This window comes from Cynocephalus volans, chromosome 7 (genome assembly GCF_027409185.1).
Source record: "Cynocephalus volans isolate mCynVol1 chromosome 7, mCynVol1.pri, whole genome shotgun sequence".
NCBI classification, from domain to species: domain Eukaryota; kingdom Metazoa; phylum Chordata; class Mammalia; order Dermoptera; family Cynocephalidae; genus Cynocephalus; species Cynocephalus volans.
In genome coordinates, this window is record NC_084466.1 from 147,135,233 (window position 1) to 147,151,733 (window position 16,501).

Below are 16,501 nucleotides of genomic sequence, written 5' to 3' on the forward strand. Positions count from 1 at the left end.
GCCCCTGTGAGTCTTACTTGTAAAAAGGGAATGTTAATATCTATCACACTGGGTTGCTGTCAAGATTAAGTGGAACTATGTGTATAAATGTCTAGCATAATCTAGGCATTTCCATCATTGCCCCTCAGGAAGACTTCTTTCTGGGAGAAAATACAAGTGAGGGCTCTCAGTCTTCAAAACAGAATGCCAGGGCCGACCCCGTGGCTCACTCGGGAGAGTGCGGCGCTGGGAGCGCAGCAGCACTCCCACTGCAGGTTCGGATCCTATATAGGGATGGCCGGTTCGCTCACTGGCTGAGCGCGGTCACAAAAAAACAAACAAACAAACAAAAGAAACAGAATGCCAGCTTGGCCATCGGATAACCTCTTCTCTAAAGCAACTGGATGCATTAGGGCTGTATCCTTTGGTTACTTCATCTGAGACAACAAAGATCTAGAAATAAACTTAAAAGTAAACTTCATTATACAATACAACTGACCTACGAGATCTAAAGAATAAAAATGACCCTCTGCTCCAATTCAAAAGGCTGTGAGGAAAATAACAACATCAGAATGATTACCTTGCAATATATTTAGGTTTCTTCTTTTCTCTCTCTCTTTAAATCCGATTGAAGTCTCCATTAATGGTTTGATTTGAAACTAATTCAAATTTTATACAACTATTCCAGTGAAATAAAAAGCTCAGAAAAATATGAAAAGGCAGAGGTTGTTATGAAAACAACAGAGTGGAACACTTTTGCCCTTTTTAATTCCTTTGTCTAATAGAAACAGCTCTTATTCTGAATCAACCCTCAGCTTCATATATTATCACTGTACTTGTCCAGGGTGATTTACATCTTACTAAGGAAGTGTGAGAGGTTTAGGGACAGACAGTTTTCTTTTTTAAATAAGTTGTTTTTTTAAAAAATAACTTTTTATATTGAAATAATTTCAAACTTGCAGAAAAGTAGCAAAAACATTACAAAGAATTTCCGTTTATCCTGAACTCAGATTTCCCAGTTGTTAACATTTTACCACATTTGTTCCTCTATCTCTGCATATTTTTTTCTGAACCAGTTGAAAATAAGTTGCAGACATGATGTCTCTTACCCCTAAACATTTAAATATATATTTCCTAACACGGACGTTCTCCTATGTAACCACGGTATAATGATCAAAGTCAGAAAATTAACGTTGGTATAATACTATTATATAATCTACAGAACTTATTCTAGCTGGAATGAAATTTTGAAATATGTATCAACAGCCTTTTATTTCTGCATAATCTTTGACCAAGGAATTATTTAATCATGGGTTGGCAAACTACAGTTGTGGTCTGTTTTTAAAGAAGTGGTTTTGGAAAAGCAGCCACATTCATTAGTCATGAATTGTTTATGGCAGTTTTAGAACTAAAACAGCAGAGTTGAGTAGTTGTGATAGTGACTTTTTGGCCTACAAAGTCTAAAATATTTACTACTTGCCCTTTACAGAAGTGTGCCAAACCATAACTTAAAGAATAAATGTGCACAAATACTCACACCTGACATTAATTATAGATTTCTTTAAAATATCAAAAAATTGGAAAAAAAACCCTAAATGTTCTTCAGTAGGTGATTAGTTAAATAAAGGTACACAGTGAAATATCACGTAGACATAAAAACGTTGATACATGTACATGGAGATAGAAATATGTCCTTAGTATATCGTTAAGTTGGGAAAAAGGCAGGTTATAAAATAAATGATCTCATTTTTTTTCTTTATAAAACACAAACATATTCTACATGTGAATAGTGGGTGCATGTATGTATTTATAAACTTTTTTTTCTAAAAAGTTAACAGTGGTCTCTCTCGGTAGTGGAATTATAGTTAACTTTTGTAGTCTTTACAGCTTTCTGATTTTTTTCTTAAACTGAAGCAAATAAAGCCCATATCAATTTCCAAACATGTATAACTTTTATCTAACAGAGATTGCTTTTATTGTTAAAATATACAAGTTTCCTCCAATTTTGCAAATGAGTGTGCCATCACAAAAATTAAAAATCTGCTTCACAATACTTACATTTCCTTATGCTAAATGGCTTCCTACTTACACTTCTAACATTCTCAGTGTTGATCAATTTACGAAAGATAAATCACACATCATTAATTTAGAAAACAAGCCATCTGTCCATACTCTAAGAATCACTGGATAACCTTTAAAGAAACATAATGAATTACCCAGAAGTAGTCTTATTTACAGTGACTAATAAAACATTCTTATCAAAGTAAATCAACAGCATGTTGATTTACAAATGGGAAACCCCAGCTGTCTCCAAATCCACTTCAAATTTTACTCATGTTCAATATTTATGTGGAGAAATATGCAATACCTTATGGAAATACTAAAAAGACTGACTTAATAGAACATATGAATTAAGTATTGCTGTTGCTGCTGCTTTCTACTTGCTTGTTTGAAGGCAAAATTAAAAATGTCAACCCAGTTTTACTTTTAACCTATTCATTTTAAAATACCTTCAGTTAGTATATAACTTCACATTTATAATAAAATGCAAAAGAGGTGCGTGCTAGAGATTTCAAATAGTTTAGTACCATGGACTTCTACTTCTTAAATGTTCTAAAACTATTATTTTAAACCTTCCCAACATTCAAATTTTTGTCCATGTTATTCTGATGGGGTTGTTCATGAGGAATAAATGATTATTGTATGTAAAGTCTTAAAACTATAACTGGCACAGAGATATTGCTCATATCTTGTAATCGCCAACTACCACTCAATTGAATACATGTCGCAAGGGAGTTGGACACTACTGCAGGATCTCTGATAACACCTCTCTAACACTTTCCTAAATCTTTTATCTTCTAGTTCTGCATCCTGTATCTGTGTATGACTCAGAAAATCTTTTGGCTAAGTGGGTTATCAGAAGGCACTACTGTGCCTTGAGAAGGATATTTTAGTTCATGAGAAAGTATGGACTGAGTCATTTTTACTTGGATCGCAGTAAACTGTAGGGTCTTGAGAAACAGAACCTAAAAATAATGTTTAAATTTTATGAATATACCTCTTTTTAACTGGCTCTCAAAAGCTGTTTTAAAAAAAGTTACATTCTTACTATTATATTGTGAAATCACTCTGCTTTTCTTCATCCTATTTGAAGGAGACTAAAAAATAGAGCATAAACCCCAAATAAAGTGTTCAACTTACCAGACAAAACACTGAAAGTTGAAACAACAGCACTAAAAATATAAAAACCAGAAACAGTAAATCAAAGCACTACATGAAAAAATTCCATCTCTGCACTGACTTTGATAGCCACTACACCTCAAATCCAACTTGTCCAGAATGAGTCCCTCTTTCTCCTCTTCCTTTTCCCTTCTCATACCTCCAGTCTTCCTGGCTTCCTCTCTCATTCCAACAACCCTCCATTTCCAGTGGTATCCAAGCCACACTGATCCTATTTCCCATTTTCATTGCCACTATACTGGTTCAGACTTTCATTATCCTTCACCTCTATTTTAGGTCTTTCCCTTGTCAAATCACCCTTTACTTTAATCACTGCTGCTAGATTTGATAAACATATAATTGACTATCTACCATGTGTCACGTGCTGTGCTAGACATTTTAATATGTAGAATCTCATTTAACCCTCATACAACCATATGAAATACTATCAGACCGATTTTATTTAGGAATACACTACTTGTGGATGAGATGGGTTCAGGGACTTTAAATAAGGTCATACTGCCAATAGGTGGCCTAGTTAAGACTTAAATCCAGCTCCATATCTGCCTAAAGAAAGATTCTGATGAGATCATTTTCATTCTAAAAGCCACAGCCCAATTTCTTAGCCTGGTATTTAAAGCACTCTACAATATGGTGCAACCTTTTTATTCTTGTTTTGGAGTCTTCCTATGCTATCATATTCTTTAGTGAACTTGGACAACTCACTGTATCCTAAACATACTCACATATTCTCACTATTTATTGGGGTTTATCCCATGTCCTCCACCTAGAAATGCCCTCTCTGCCAATTCACAATCCTACATATACTGTGAAGCTTGGCTCAAATGTCACCTCCTTAATATATTCTTTTCTGGTTTTCCCCAAAGAGTGTTACTTCCCCTTTATTGGAATCTCATAGTACTTTATTCTGAAACTCTTACAGCATTCATATACTAATAGTAACACTGATATTCATAGTGCTGTTGATCTTATTTCCCCATTACTTATTTTCTTTGGAGGGAAGGATCATACAATGCTTTACGTCTCACATGCAGTTCCTTCCCTCTCATACTCACAGAGCCTTACACTGATTTGATTTGGAGAGTTTATGTTTCTATATTCTTATATAAGTTCCTACTCTTTCCCCAGCATTTCACAATCATACTAAACATACCGGGAAGACCTGGGACAGAGAACTGCATCTCTCGTTTTTAACCAAGATGAACTTTAAGAGTGGAAATGTTGCATAGGATTTACTGTAAAAACTCAAAGGCATTTAGTTTATTTAAGAAGCCAATTTATAAAACATTATACATGATTAAAATTTCATTGGGTCCCTATCGTATTTGCAAATATCATCAAATTGAACTAAACCAAAGTTTTCATAAAAACTGACATTTTCAAAAAAGCTTTATTTGCTTTAATCTTTCTCCTCCTTTTGATAAGATTAAGACTGTAAATGGCAAATGGTTAAATAGGGGCACCAAAATGCTATCTGCAAGGCATCTGGTCTTAAACAAATATACCAAAACGCCAACTCTGAAGCATAACTGTTCTAATGGATTTATAAGTTTGTCTTTCTCAGATGCTCTTACTTGAAACCACAGTTCTTTAGGGAGCTCTTTTAGACTCTATGTATATATATTTTCAACAGTAAGTGGACAGATCTGGACTTTGCAGGTTCATTCAATATCATTCAACAAGACTTAAAACTCTCCAAAACTAAATAGAGAAGTAAGGAAAGTAAAATTTCAGGTCATATACAGCCATTTTATTTGGGCTCTATTGAACTATACACATAGAGTAAGAAATTCTTTTGATATTTTTAGTAATGCCAGAAATAAAATATTTATGCCATTATGCACCATACTTGTAAACTAAAATCCTCACTCTAAAAACCAGGCTTTTCACAAAAATAATATTGAACCATAAATCTCATTTTGTAGACTTCCTCACCCTAAACATTTTTATTTGGTTAAAACATACATCAGAAATAGTCTTGAAGGGAAAAAGGAGACAGATGTATGACTAAAAGTTATATTGAAACCCTGAAGGTCGGGAAGAGAAAGGGTTGATGGAGGCTCGTGGCCAAAAAGCCAGCCTCAGTCTTGCTTGAAACATTTCTTGAATACTACTGAATGCCGAGTGCTATGAACAAAAACAATCACGGTACCTGCTATAATGAAAGATAACACTAGAGATAACACAGATCAAATTGTCATACAAATATAATCGTGAAATCCCAACTATGGTAAGTCTTTAGTTAGGAAAGGTTTCCTAGAGGAAATGATTGGTGTATCAGTCAGACTGACAAGGAAACAGAAAACACCTGAGTATTTGAAACAGAGGGACTTCAAAACAGGGGAATGGCTACTTGGTGATGGAAGAACTGAGTACTAAACAGTGAGGAAAATCAGATACAGGCTTACCTCATCTCACTGTGCGTTGCAGATATTGTGGGTTCTTTTTTTTTTTTTTTCACAAATTGGAAGGTTTGTGGCAACCCTGCATTGACCAGTCTATTGGCTCCAACAACAGGTGCTCACTTCATGTCTCTGTGTCACATTTTGTTAATTCTCACAATATTTCGAAACTTTTCATTGTTGTATCTGTCATGGTGATCTGTGATGTTACTATTGTAATTGTTTTGGGGCACCACAAACTGCGACCATATAATAAGATGGAGAACTTAACTGACAAGTGTTGTGTACTCCGGCTGCTCCAATGACCCATCACTCCCCCGTCTCTCTCCCTTTCCTCGGGCCTCCCATTCCAAGACACAACAATATTGAAATTAGGTCAATTAAGTGCTCACTTCAGCAGCACATATACCGAAATTAGGTCAATTAATAATCCTACAAATGACCTCAAAGTGCTCAAGTGAAACAGAGGCACATGTCTCCTACCTTAAATCAAAGGCTAGAAATGATTACGCTTAGTGAGGAAGGCATGTCGAAAGCCAAGACAGGCCAAAAGCTAGGCCTTCTGTGCCAAATAATTGGCAAGTTGTGAACACTAAGGAAAAGCTGAAGGAAATTAAAAGTGCTACTCCAGTGAACACAAAAATAATAAGAAAGTGCACATAGCCTTATTGCTGTTACGGAGAAAATTTTAGTGGTCTGGATAGATCACACCAGCCATGACATTCCCTTCAGCCAAAGACTAATCAAGAGCAAAGGCCCTACCTAACTCTCCTCAATTCTATGAAGGCTGAGAGAGGTGAGGAAGCTGCAGAAGAAAAGTTTGAAGCTAGCAGAGGTTGGTTCATGAGGTTGAAGGAAAGAAGTTGTCTCCATAACACAAAAGGGCAAGGTGAAGTAGCAAGTGCTGATGCAGAAATTGCACTGACTTATTCAGAAGAGGTAGCTAAGATAAGCAATGAAGGCAGTTATACTAAACAACAGATTTTCAACGTAGATGAAACAGCTTTATATTGAAAGAAGATGCCATCTGGGACTTCTAGAAGTCAATGTCTGGCTTCAAATCTTCAAAGGACAGGCTGACTCTCTTGTTAGGGGCTAATGCAGCTGTTTTACTTTAAGTTGAAGCCAATGCTCATTCACTGTTCTGAAAATCCTAGGGCCCGTAAGAATTATGCTAAATCTACTCTGCCTGTGCTCTATAAATGAAACAACAAAGCCTTGATGACAATACATCTGCTTACAACATTGTTTACTGAATATTTTAAGCCCACTGTTGAGATCTACTACTCAGAAAAAAGATTCCTTTCAAAATATTACTGCTCATTGACAATGCAACTAGTCTCCCAAGAGCGCTGATGGAGATGTATGAGGAGATTAACATTGTTTTCATGCTGCTAACACAACATCCATTCTGCAGCCCATGGATCAAGGTGTAATGTCTACTTTCAAGTCTTATTACTGAAGAAACACATTTCATAAGGCTATAGCTGCCATAGGTAGTGATTTCTCTGAGGATCTGGGCAAAGTAAATTGACAACCTTCTGGAAAGGATTCACCATTTTAGATACCATTAAGAACATAAGCAATTATGAGAGGAGGTTAAAATATCAACATTAACAGGAGTTTAGAAGAAGTTGATTCCAGCCCTCACAGATGACTTTAAGGGGTTGAAGACTTCAGTGGAGGACGTAACTGCAGATGTGGTGGAAATAGCAAGAGAACTAGAATTAGAAGTAGAGCCTGAAGATGTGACTGAATTGCTGCAATCTCATGATAAAATTTGAATGGATGAGAAGTTGCTTTTTAGAGATGAGCAAAGAAAGTGGTTTCTTGAGATGGAATCTACTCCTGGTGAAGATGATGTGAACATCATTGAAATGACAACAAACGATCTAGAATATTACATAAACCCAGCTGATAAAGCAGCAGCAGGGTATGAGAGGATTGACTCCATTTTTGAAAGAAGTTCTACTTGGGTAAAATGCTATCTAACAGCATCACATGCTGCAGAGAAATCTTTTGTGAAAGGAAGAGTCAGAGTAAACTGATACAGCAAACTTCATTGTTGTCTTATTTTAAGAAACTGCCACAGCCACTCCCACCTCAAGCAACCACCACCACCCTGATCACTTATTAGACATCAATGTCAAGGCAAGACCCTCTGCCAGCAAAAAGATTATGACTCATTGAAGGCTCAGATGATTATTAGCATTTTTTAGCAATGAAGTATTTTTGAATTAAGCTATGTACATTGTTTTTTTAGACATAATGCTACTGCACACCAAATAGACTACAGTATAGTTTAAACATAACTTTTATATGCCCTGGGAAGCCAAAAACTTGTGACTTGCTTTATTTTGATATTTGCTTTATGGTAGTGGTCTGGAACCAAAACCACAATATCTCTGAGGTATGCCTATATTAGTGACCATAGGAAATCACTATCAACCTTAGGTTGGAAAGATGGAGGGAGAAAGTGGTATTAGTAGAGGCCAGGGACTGAAGCATCAAGCAGAAGCTAGAAGCACTGTGGTCCTGTCCTGTGAGAAGCATGGAGCTATGGAGGAGAAAGACTGGCTGCCAGACACCCTGTCCAAGCAGAGGAGAAGAGGAAGAATCCCTGGTTTCCCTAGTCCACTCACATTTCCCATCAGAGCTTTACACTGGTCAAACCCAGCTGAAAGCCATCTGACACTGAAGACTTGAAATATAGCCTGCAGAGGTCAGCACTCTCATGGCATAGAGCAGAAGGGCTGAAGAAAGTATCTGAGGACAAACAAGCTAAGGTCTGGCACAAGCAGAGATCTAAAGAATGGGGTAGGGACAGGTATGTGTGTGGAGGAATGAGTCAGGGGAAGGGTGCACATGCTACCACAGCTGTGTAGTGAACAGAATGGATGGCAAGTATGAAGGAGTAAAAGATGGACAGCATGGCTAAAGCAGAGGGTGGAAGGGAAGGAGGAGTGATGGAAAAATAGATAGGGATCAGGCCAGAGATGGCTTTGTTGGACATATCAAGGAATTTGTGCTTATCCTAGGAGCATTAAGCCATCAATGAGAGATTTAAGCAGGCAACTGATAGAGTCAGATTTGTATCTCAAAAGATCATTTCTCCTCCCCTCTTGCTCCTAGGATATTCACTGAATAACTGCCAGGAATTCTACTAGGTGCATGACACGGCATAAAAAGAATATAGCATATTCATGCTCCTGAGAAGTCTACTGGCAAGTGTGTAACATACAGTATTATCAAATATCAAAGACTTTTAAAGTATTTTTTTAGCATTAATCATCTGATTATCAGCAGGGACATGAGATTTGTCTTCATAGCCCCATAAACTTAGTTCCCTACTCAGTAAATTTGTTGCTTATCCTATTGTTTACTTTTTGTATTTATATGCTTCTATTAATCACACATCCACTTTTGTTTTTTCAGGGAAGAACACTAATTTTTTTGCCATCCATTTATCTTTATATGGCTACCTCATTTCCATGTTAATTTTTCTTTTTTGTTTTTGTCTTTTTGTGACCGGCTGCACTGCGCTTAGCCAGTGAGCGCACCGGCCATCCTTATATAGGATCCGAACCCGCGGCGGGAGCACTGCTGTGCTCCCAGCGCCGCACTCTCCCGAGTGTGCCACAGGGTCGGCCCTCCATGTTAATTTTAATTCTCTTTCTTCTCACCGTACCCAGCTCTGTTATAAACTTCTTGTTACAAATAGAAATGCACAAATAATTTATTCTCTTTGTGAGAATTTCATGGTTTTTAAATAAGTGTATAAAAAAGATTTCATTTTGTGACACTCTCATGAAAAGTTGAATTTCTTGTTTTGGAGGCACAGTGACATGTTGTCTTTCTTTAAGGATCCTAGATCTTATATATTTTAAGTATAGCACAGAATTCTTTCTTACATCCTTTCTTGAGAGCTCTTTCTTCATTTTGTACCTCTTAACCTGGCATTTCTTATAAAAGCTCAGTGCCACATGCAAATCTGATGATTATATTGTACATTCCTTCTAGATCTGTGCTGTCCAATATGTTAGCCACTAAGCCACATGTGGCTACTGAGCACTTGAAATGTGCCTTGGATGAACTGAGAATCAACCTATGCTATAATTGTAAAATATACACCAGATTTCAAAAAGTCTGTATGAAAAAAATGTAAAATATCTCAATATTTATGTTGATTACATGTTGAAATGATGTTTTAGATATATGGGCAAATTACTAAAATTTATTTCACCTGTTTTATTTTTACATTTAAAATGTGTCTACTAGAAAATTTTAAATTACATAAGTGGCATATACTATGTTTTATTAGATAAGGCTGTTTTTGAAAACTGATAAAGTCCTCGACTCAATCATTTGGAATATTACACCTGGTCATCCTTAACCTGTTTCTTACATCTTTAAGTTAGATCTGTTTGTGACAAAATATTCTCCGAGTAATTAGATGTTTTGAGAACCTTTGGTATGTATCTTCATCAAAAGCTGTCTGAAAGCTAAAAATGCACTTGCTGTTTCCATTTCTTTTATATGCACTCATTTAGCATCTTCATGTGAAACAGGAATGGTTTCCCTAAATACTGTTTTTTCTCCCAATTGATTACCCTTCCTCTACCAAGTGTTTCCTGTATACAATTGCCCTAACCTTTACTATGGAAGTAAAAGGAGACTCATTGGGCTCTATAATAAGGCAGACTACCTCTGAATCAAGCTCAATCTTGGGCAAGTGAACACGGCTGATCTTAATTTGAAGGCCCATGCATTCAAATCCCATTTCCTTAGTTTCAGATCTCTCCTTACCTCTGTTCTAAAATGATTCCGTGATCACTGCTCCTAAACTGTCTCCTAATTATAATAACATTCACAGTCCAGTTTTTAGAGGCAGTGGGATTTAATGAACAAGCATAGATCTCATAGTCAGAAGACTATAAGAAAAATATTTATATGGGAAAAATATTTCATAGATTCTAAAGTACTACACATTTTAGATATTTGGGTTGCATATTTCTTTTCCTACTCTGACAGTCATTTTTAGGAAGTACACATCATCTCCTCAAGTATCTCTTTAATTGTAAGGATGTGTTTAATAAATTGAAATAAATTGAAGGAAGCCTGATATCAATTAATTACCTCTGAGAACCAGATTCTTTCAAAAAATGAGGCTTTGATAAGAAAGCTGTACTAGAGAGAAGGAAAAGTACCTCTCAAGTCAAACAGATGAAGTCCAGAATCTCGGAGGTGAATTCTTCTAACTTCATAATTTTGGGTAAAGCTGATCCTATCTAATCCCTTCTTACAGTAGATGCCAATCTGTGATTTCTTTTTACTTTATGATGGTGTGAAAGTGATATGCATAAACAGAAATCATACATCAAGTACCCATACAACCATTCTGCTTTTCACTTTCAGTTCACTTTCAGTAGAGTACTCAATAAATTACATAAGATATTCAACATTTTATTATAAAATAGATTTTGTGTTAGATGATTTTTTTTCTGAGCATGCTTAAGGTAGGCTAAGCTAAGCTATAATGTTCGGTAGATTAGGTGTATTCAATGCACTTTCAACTTAATGATATTTTCAACTTACAATGGGTTTATTGGGACATAACCCCATTGCAATTTGAGGAGCACCTGTACTCATTCTGATTAACAGCTCCAAAATATCATTTATGGATTCTCCCCAACTGTTAGCTGAATGCTCTTTAGGGATTTATCACTCCCTGTTTTTCAGGTAAATCTGAAATCTCATGGCATCACCTAATGCCTTTAACCACAGTTCCTCTGGTGCCTGCATATTGGGATATATAAGACATGAAGTACTTCTATTTTTCTATTTACACTGAACAAACGACTGTTCTAATATCTCTCTTCTGCTTATTTACTTTATATTAAGGGACCCAGACCTTCCTTTATAAGTCCTTCTCCATTTCAAAACAGGAAGAAATCCATAGTCATATTTTCTCTTTGATAGTGGCTTATTTATAACTATGTTGTTTGTATTTTTAGCCTTCTATTTCTAATTGCAGAAGGAAAGACTTGACTTCTTATTAAAGGCAATTGCTATCAAGTGTCTGAGTGCAGAGTATGGTAGGGTGGAAGGAGAGGAATAGGGTCAGCATCAGAAAATGTACATAAAAGCTTGTTTCTAAAATGAGAACTCCTTATATCTGTTTACTCAGAATGAAAGAATAGCTGAGTGCTTGTAGTGCCCCCCACTACTGTTTCCTCTACCCTAGCATTCCCACATTCAGAGGTTCCACAGCCTGTTTTTATGATGCCTTCTCTTCTCCCCAAATGGCCTCAAACATTCCAAGTTGGAAAAAGAACAGAACAATCTGTTTGAAGAATAAAGTGTCAGTGTGGAAACATGATAGAAGAGAAGACACAGAAGGTACCGGCAGAATAATAACTATTTTTGTGTCTGGAACTTGGGGTAAAGAAACTCCCATTCTGGGAACGTAAGACTCAGGATCTCTCTTTCTAAACCAATGTGTGAGAATATGTGAGAATTAAGGTGATCTGTTTGTTTTACCATGCACACAATAATGATTATACACGTTTTAATATATGCCAGATTAATTATTGTGAATTTATTTGATAAGCACTATAATTCTATAGTATATAGCTTTTCTCATAGTTTACCACTGAAATACCATGGCCTGAAACATTTTAATATCTGAAAACTCCTTAAATTTGTTCCTTAGTGAAAGAGAAGCAAATTGTTATCACTGAACCTGAATACTGCAATGGACTTAAATAAATCATAGATTGCACTGTCTCTTTTTGGTGCAGGTGAAGAAATTTTTACTATTGACTCTGTCATCTCTTGCAAGATGATCTTCTAATTTTTGTTTAAGCCTAGCCTGATATCTCATTAATTTGCACCTTGGCTATCACATCTTATGGGATTCTCATGAGGAATCTTTCCTTATTTATTATTTTTAAAGAACAAACAAAACTACAGGATATCTCATTTATCCTAAGAGCTCTTTTACTTTGCAGATGAGCTAAGCAGGACACTGACCTGAGCATTGGAGTTTGCTCCAAACCTTCCTTGAATTTCTTTTATTTTATTCTATTTTTATTTTTGGCTACAAAACAAGTGTTAATTCATTTAAATGGGTTAATATCCTAGAAAATATGTTCTCTGACCATAATAACAGAAGGAAATTTAGAAAATTCACAAATTTGTGGAAATGAAGCAACACTCTCCTAAATACACAATGGGTGAAAAGAAAAATCACAGGGAAATTAGAGAATACTTTGAGATAAAGTGCACTGTATCAAAATTTATAGGATGTAGGGCTCATGCAGTGCTTAGAGGAAAATTTATACTTGGAAACACCTATATTAAAAATAAGAAAAATCTCAAGTCAGTAATGTAAACTTCTACCTTAAGAAAATAGAAGAGCAAACTAAACTGAAAGCAAATATAAGTAGGAAATAACAAAGACTACAACAGAAATATATGAAATAGGGAATTAAAAAAAATTGAGAAAATCAACAAAACCAAAAGTTGATTCTTTAAAAGATCAACAAAATTTGCAAACCTTTATCTAGACTGACCAAGAAAAAAGGAGAGAAGTCCAAAATTACTAAAATCAGAAATAAAGCTGGGGCATTGTTACATTGTCATTATGGTTTTTTGTGGTGGTAAGATTTAGCTGCTTTCTGCTGTTCGTTTGCAGTTTTGTTCTACCAGTGCATCTTTCTTGTGTATTCGTGGTAGTGATCATTGTTTTTCAGATTCCAGATGGAGGACTTCCTTTATGGATTTCTTGTAGGGCTGGTTCTATGGCGGTGAACTCCCAGTTTTTGTTTGTCTGGAAAATACACTATTTTCCCATCATTTCTGAAGGATAGCCTTGCTGGGTATAGTATTCTTGGCTGGCAGTTTTTTTCTTTTATATTTTGAATATATCATCCCGTTTTCTTCTGGCCTGTAGAGTTTCTGTTGAGAGTTTCCTTGCATTTCTGATATGGTAATTCTAAAGTAGCTTTATCCAGACTATTTGTTAAGTGATTCTTTTCAGTTTTCCCCTTATATCGCAATTTATAAAAAATTCCCTTAAAAATATAGTCATCAAATAGAATTGAGCTATTTTCTTGTGGATTGGCCACCTAAAAGCCATTTCTAACTCCCCTTTCCCTTGTCTCCTATTTCTACAAAGGCTGAAAAATTAGAATGGTTTCCATACTTCCTTGCTGCTAGGGGAGGCCACATGACTCAGTTCTAGCCAATGAGATGTAAGTAGAAATCCCTGGGAGGGGATTCCAGGAAAGCATTTAAAAAGGACAAAACCTGGCTGACATGTGCCTTTGGGCTGCCTTAGACCTCACCCCCCCACCCTTTTTCCTGCAAGGTGGATATATATGTAGGAGTGCATTAGATATCTTGCAACCATGAGGACAAAAGCCCCATGTCAAGGATGATGGAGGAAACCGTGTTTCTTAAGTAAAGTATTGTAATGCTTTAAAAACTTAAAGGCATGGAAGGAATTAAGTTTCCTTCATTCTGTATATTCATTACAGTTAGTGGCTAATGTCACTGAACACATTTCAACATTTAAAAAACCAATTTAAACCAAAAGATTATATTTATACAAACATAGCTTCCTAAACTCATCAAATGATTTAACATCTTTTTTAATGATGTTCTATATTCTATTTAAATTTGCAATATATCTCAAATTATCAAGTCCTGTTCCTTAATGTTTTATGTTGTCTTGAAGAACACACTAATTCTTCCCCTTAGAGTTATTAAATTCAGAATATGTAATTTAATGCCTGTAGACACTTACTGTTGCTGACATTTTCAATACCACACGTAATTAGTAACCTAGAATTCTTTCTTCAAAACTACCTATGACATATGCTAAGATCTAAAATAATGACTCAAGATTAAAGTCCTACTAACCTTTCCTATAAAATATTAAAGCTGTCTAATCTCATATCTTTGCAAATATAATAAAGGAAATTGAAAATGCCAATAGCAATGGCAAGTTATGACCAATTCAAAGTAAAGCCAAAGATTTACCTGGAAAAAACAATAATGCTTTTTCATGTAGTTATGTTATTTCAGAACAAATTCTAAAACTGGTTGTTTTATTCCTCTGAGCAGTTGCTTCAAATTGCTTAAGATGTAACTTAAAAGAAAGCTGAGGCAGGAACAGCCACCAAAGAAAGGAAAAAACCTTCCTTAAAACCTGTTTTGACCATGCCATTACCATGATTAAGATCTTCAACAGCTCCCCACTACTTTCACAATTTCAAACTATGTGGGTCAGCCTATTCTCCCTTTTCAGTTTTATTTTTCCCTATTCCCCCCCCCACTCTGTTTCTTCCAAAAGAATTTCACACTGCCCAATTTTTATATAAGGATGTTCATAACAGTTACTACATAATTGAAAACAATTTAAAAGTCAAAGGAACATCCATAAAAATACCACACGATTGTCCATTAAAAATTTAGCTGCATTTTGACTGATAATCTGTAACATTAGGGACATACTTATATTAAAGAAAATTATTCATTGTTTAATTCAAACACCTAGCTGAAATTCAAATTCAACTAGGTGTCCTGTATTTTCTCTGGCAAGCCTGCTCTAGTGTCATCTCTTTAGAGGCCTTCCTTATTATCACCAGATCTAAAGAGCCTCCTTTATCATAACATATAACTCCTTTGTCATAACTCTATTTTCTTCATAGTACGTGTCGATCTTTGGAAATAACTCTGTTCACTTTTTTGTTTACTGGTTTATGGCTAGGCTCTGTCTCTGCTCTATAATGTGTAGTTCACCTCCCCACCTTCTAATCCCCACACCACACCTCTAAGCCTTGTTACTGCCACAAAAATAGGGTCTTTTCTTGTCCTGAACTGTTTCCCCAGCATCTAAAACAGTGCCTAGCACAAAATAAGTGCTCATAAAATATCTGCTGAGTGAATGAATGCTCTGAATTCACATGCCTTCTATGGTGCTTAGTAAAATTATTTCCTTCTAATTCTATAACTCAAACAATTTTAAAGTTCTGGAAGGAAAACCAGTCGAACTATGTTTCTTATGCAGGCAATCTGAATACTAACTATGATTTCATGTAATTTATTTTATTACTGATGTTGTAATATAACAAGACAGATAAATAAGAACCGTTCACAACTATCTGCACATGATCAAAAATAATGCTAGAAATACAGAAATATTAATAAAAGCATACTTATAGAATAAAACTTTATACAGATGTAAATCTATGCAAATCCATTTTACCGTCTTGATAGAACTCCTTTGTTTTTCTTCCCAAACACTACTGCTCAACTCAAGTGTGCAATGAATATTTGCCTCTCTGTCATAGGATCCAAAAATGAGTAACCTGCAGTATAAAAATAAAACAGGAAGAGTATTATACCAGTCATATGCATTAAATTTTTTCTTTGTGATGATTATAACAAGAAATAATACATTACTCCATTACTATTATGGTTTTAGTAACAGGAAAAAAAAAATTAAATCAAACATTCGGCACGCCCTCTAGTGGAAAAGTGAAGTAAAGCTAAAATTAAGTGAAATTCCAGGATTCCAGGACATGCTGTATTTCAGCAGCCAAGTCATATAAATAGAAAGTATATTACCAACTCATGAGGTAAAGAGACTTACCAAATATCTACATGCAGTAGCAAGAGCTATAGATCTTCAAAACAGTGTCAAATTAAAAAGAGTGATGCATATAGTATACTATCTCTGTAAAAATTAACCACACACACAAAAATACAATATAGTTGCTTATGAACACACACGTACACACACACACACACACACACACACACACACACGTACACACGTACACACACACACGTACACACACACACAGAGACTT

The 16,501-nt window shown here is 35.5% G+C and overlaps 1 protein-coding gene across 1 annotated transcript in view; it reads right to left on the minus strand.

Moving 5' to 3' along the window:
• The window catches only part of PDZD8 (PDZ domain containing 8), a 93,493-nt gene that overhangs the window by 24,007 nt on the left and 52,985 nt on the right, over positions 1-16,501 (minus strand). Inside the window, exon 3 of the mRNA XM_063103233.1 lies at positions 15,895-15,997. Coding sequence (XP_062959303.1) covers positions 15,895-15,997 — 103 coding nt within the window. The remainder of the gene's footprint in view (positions 1-15,894; positions 15,998-16,501) is intronic.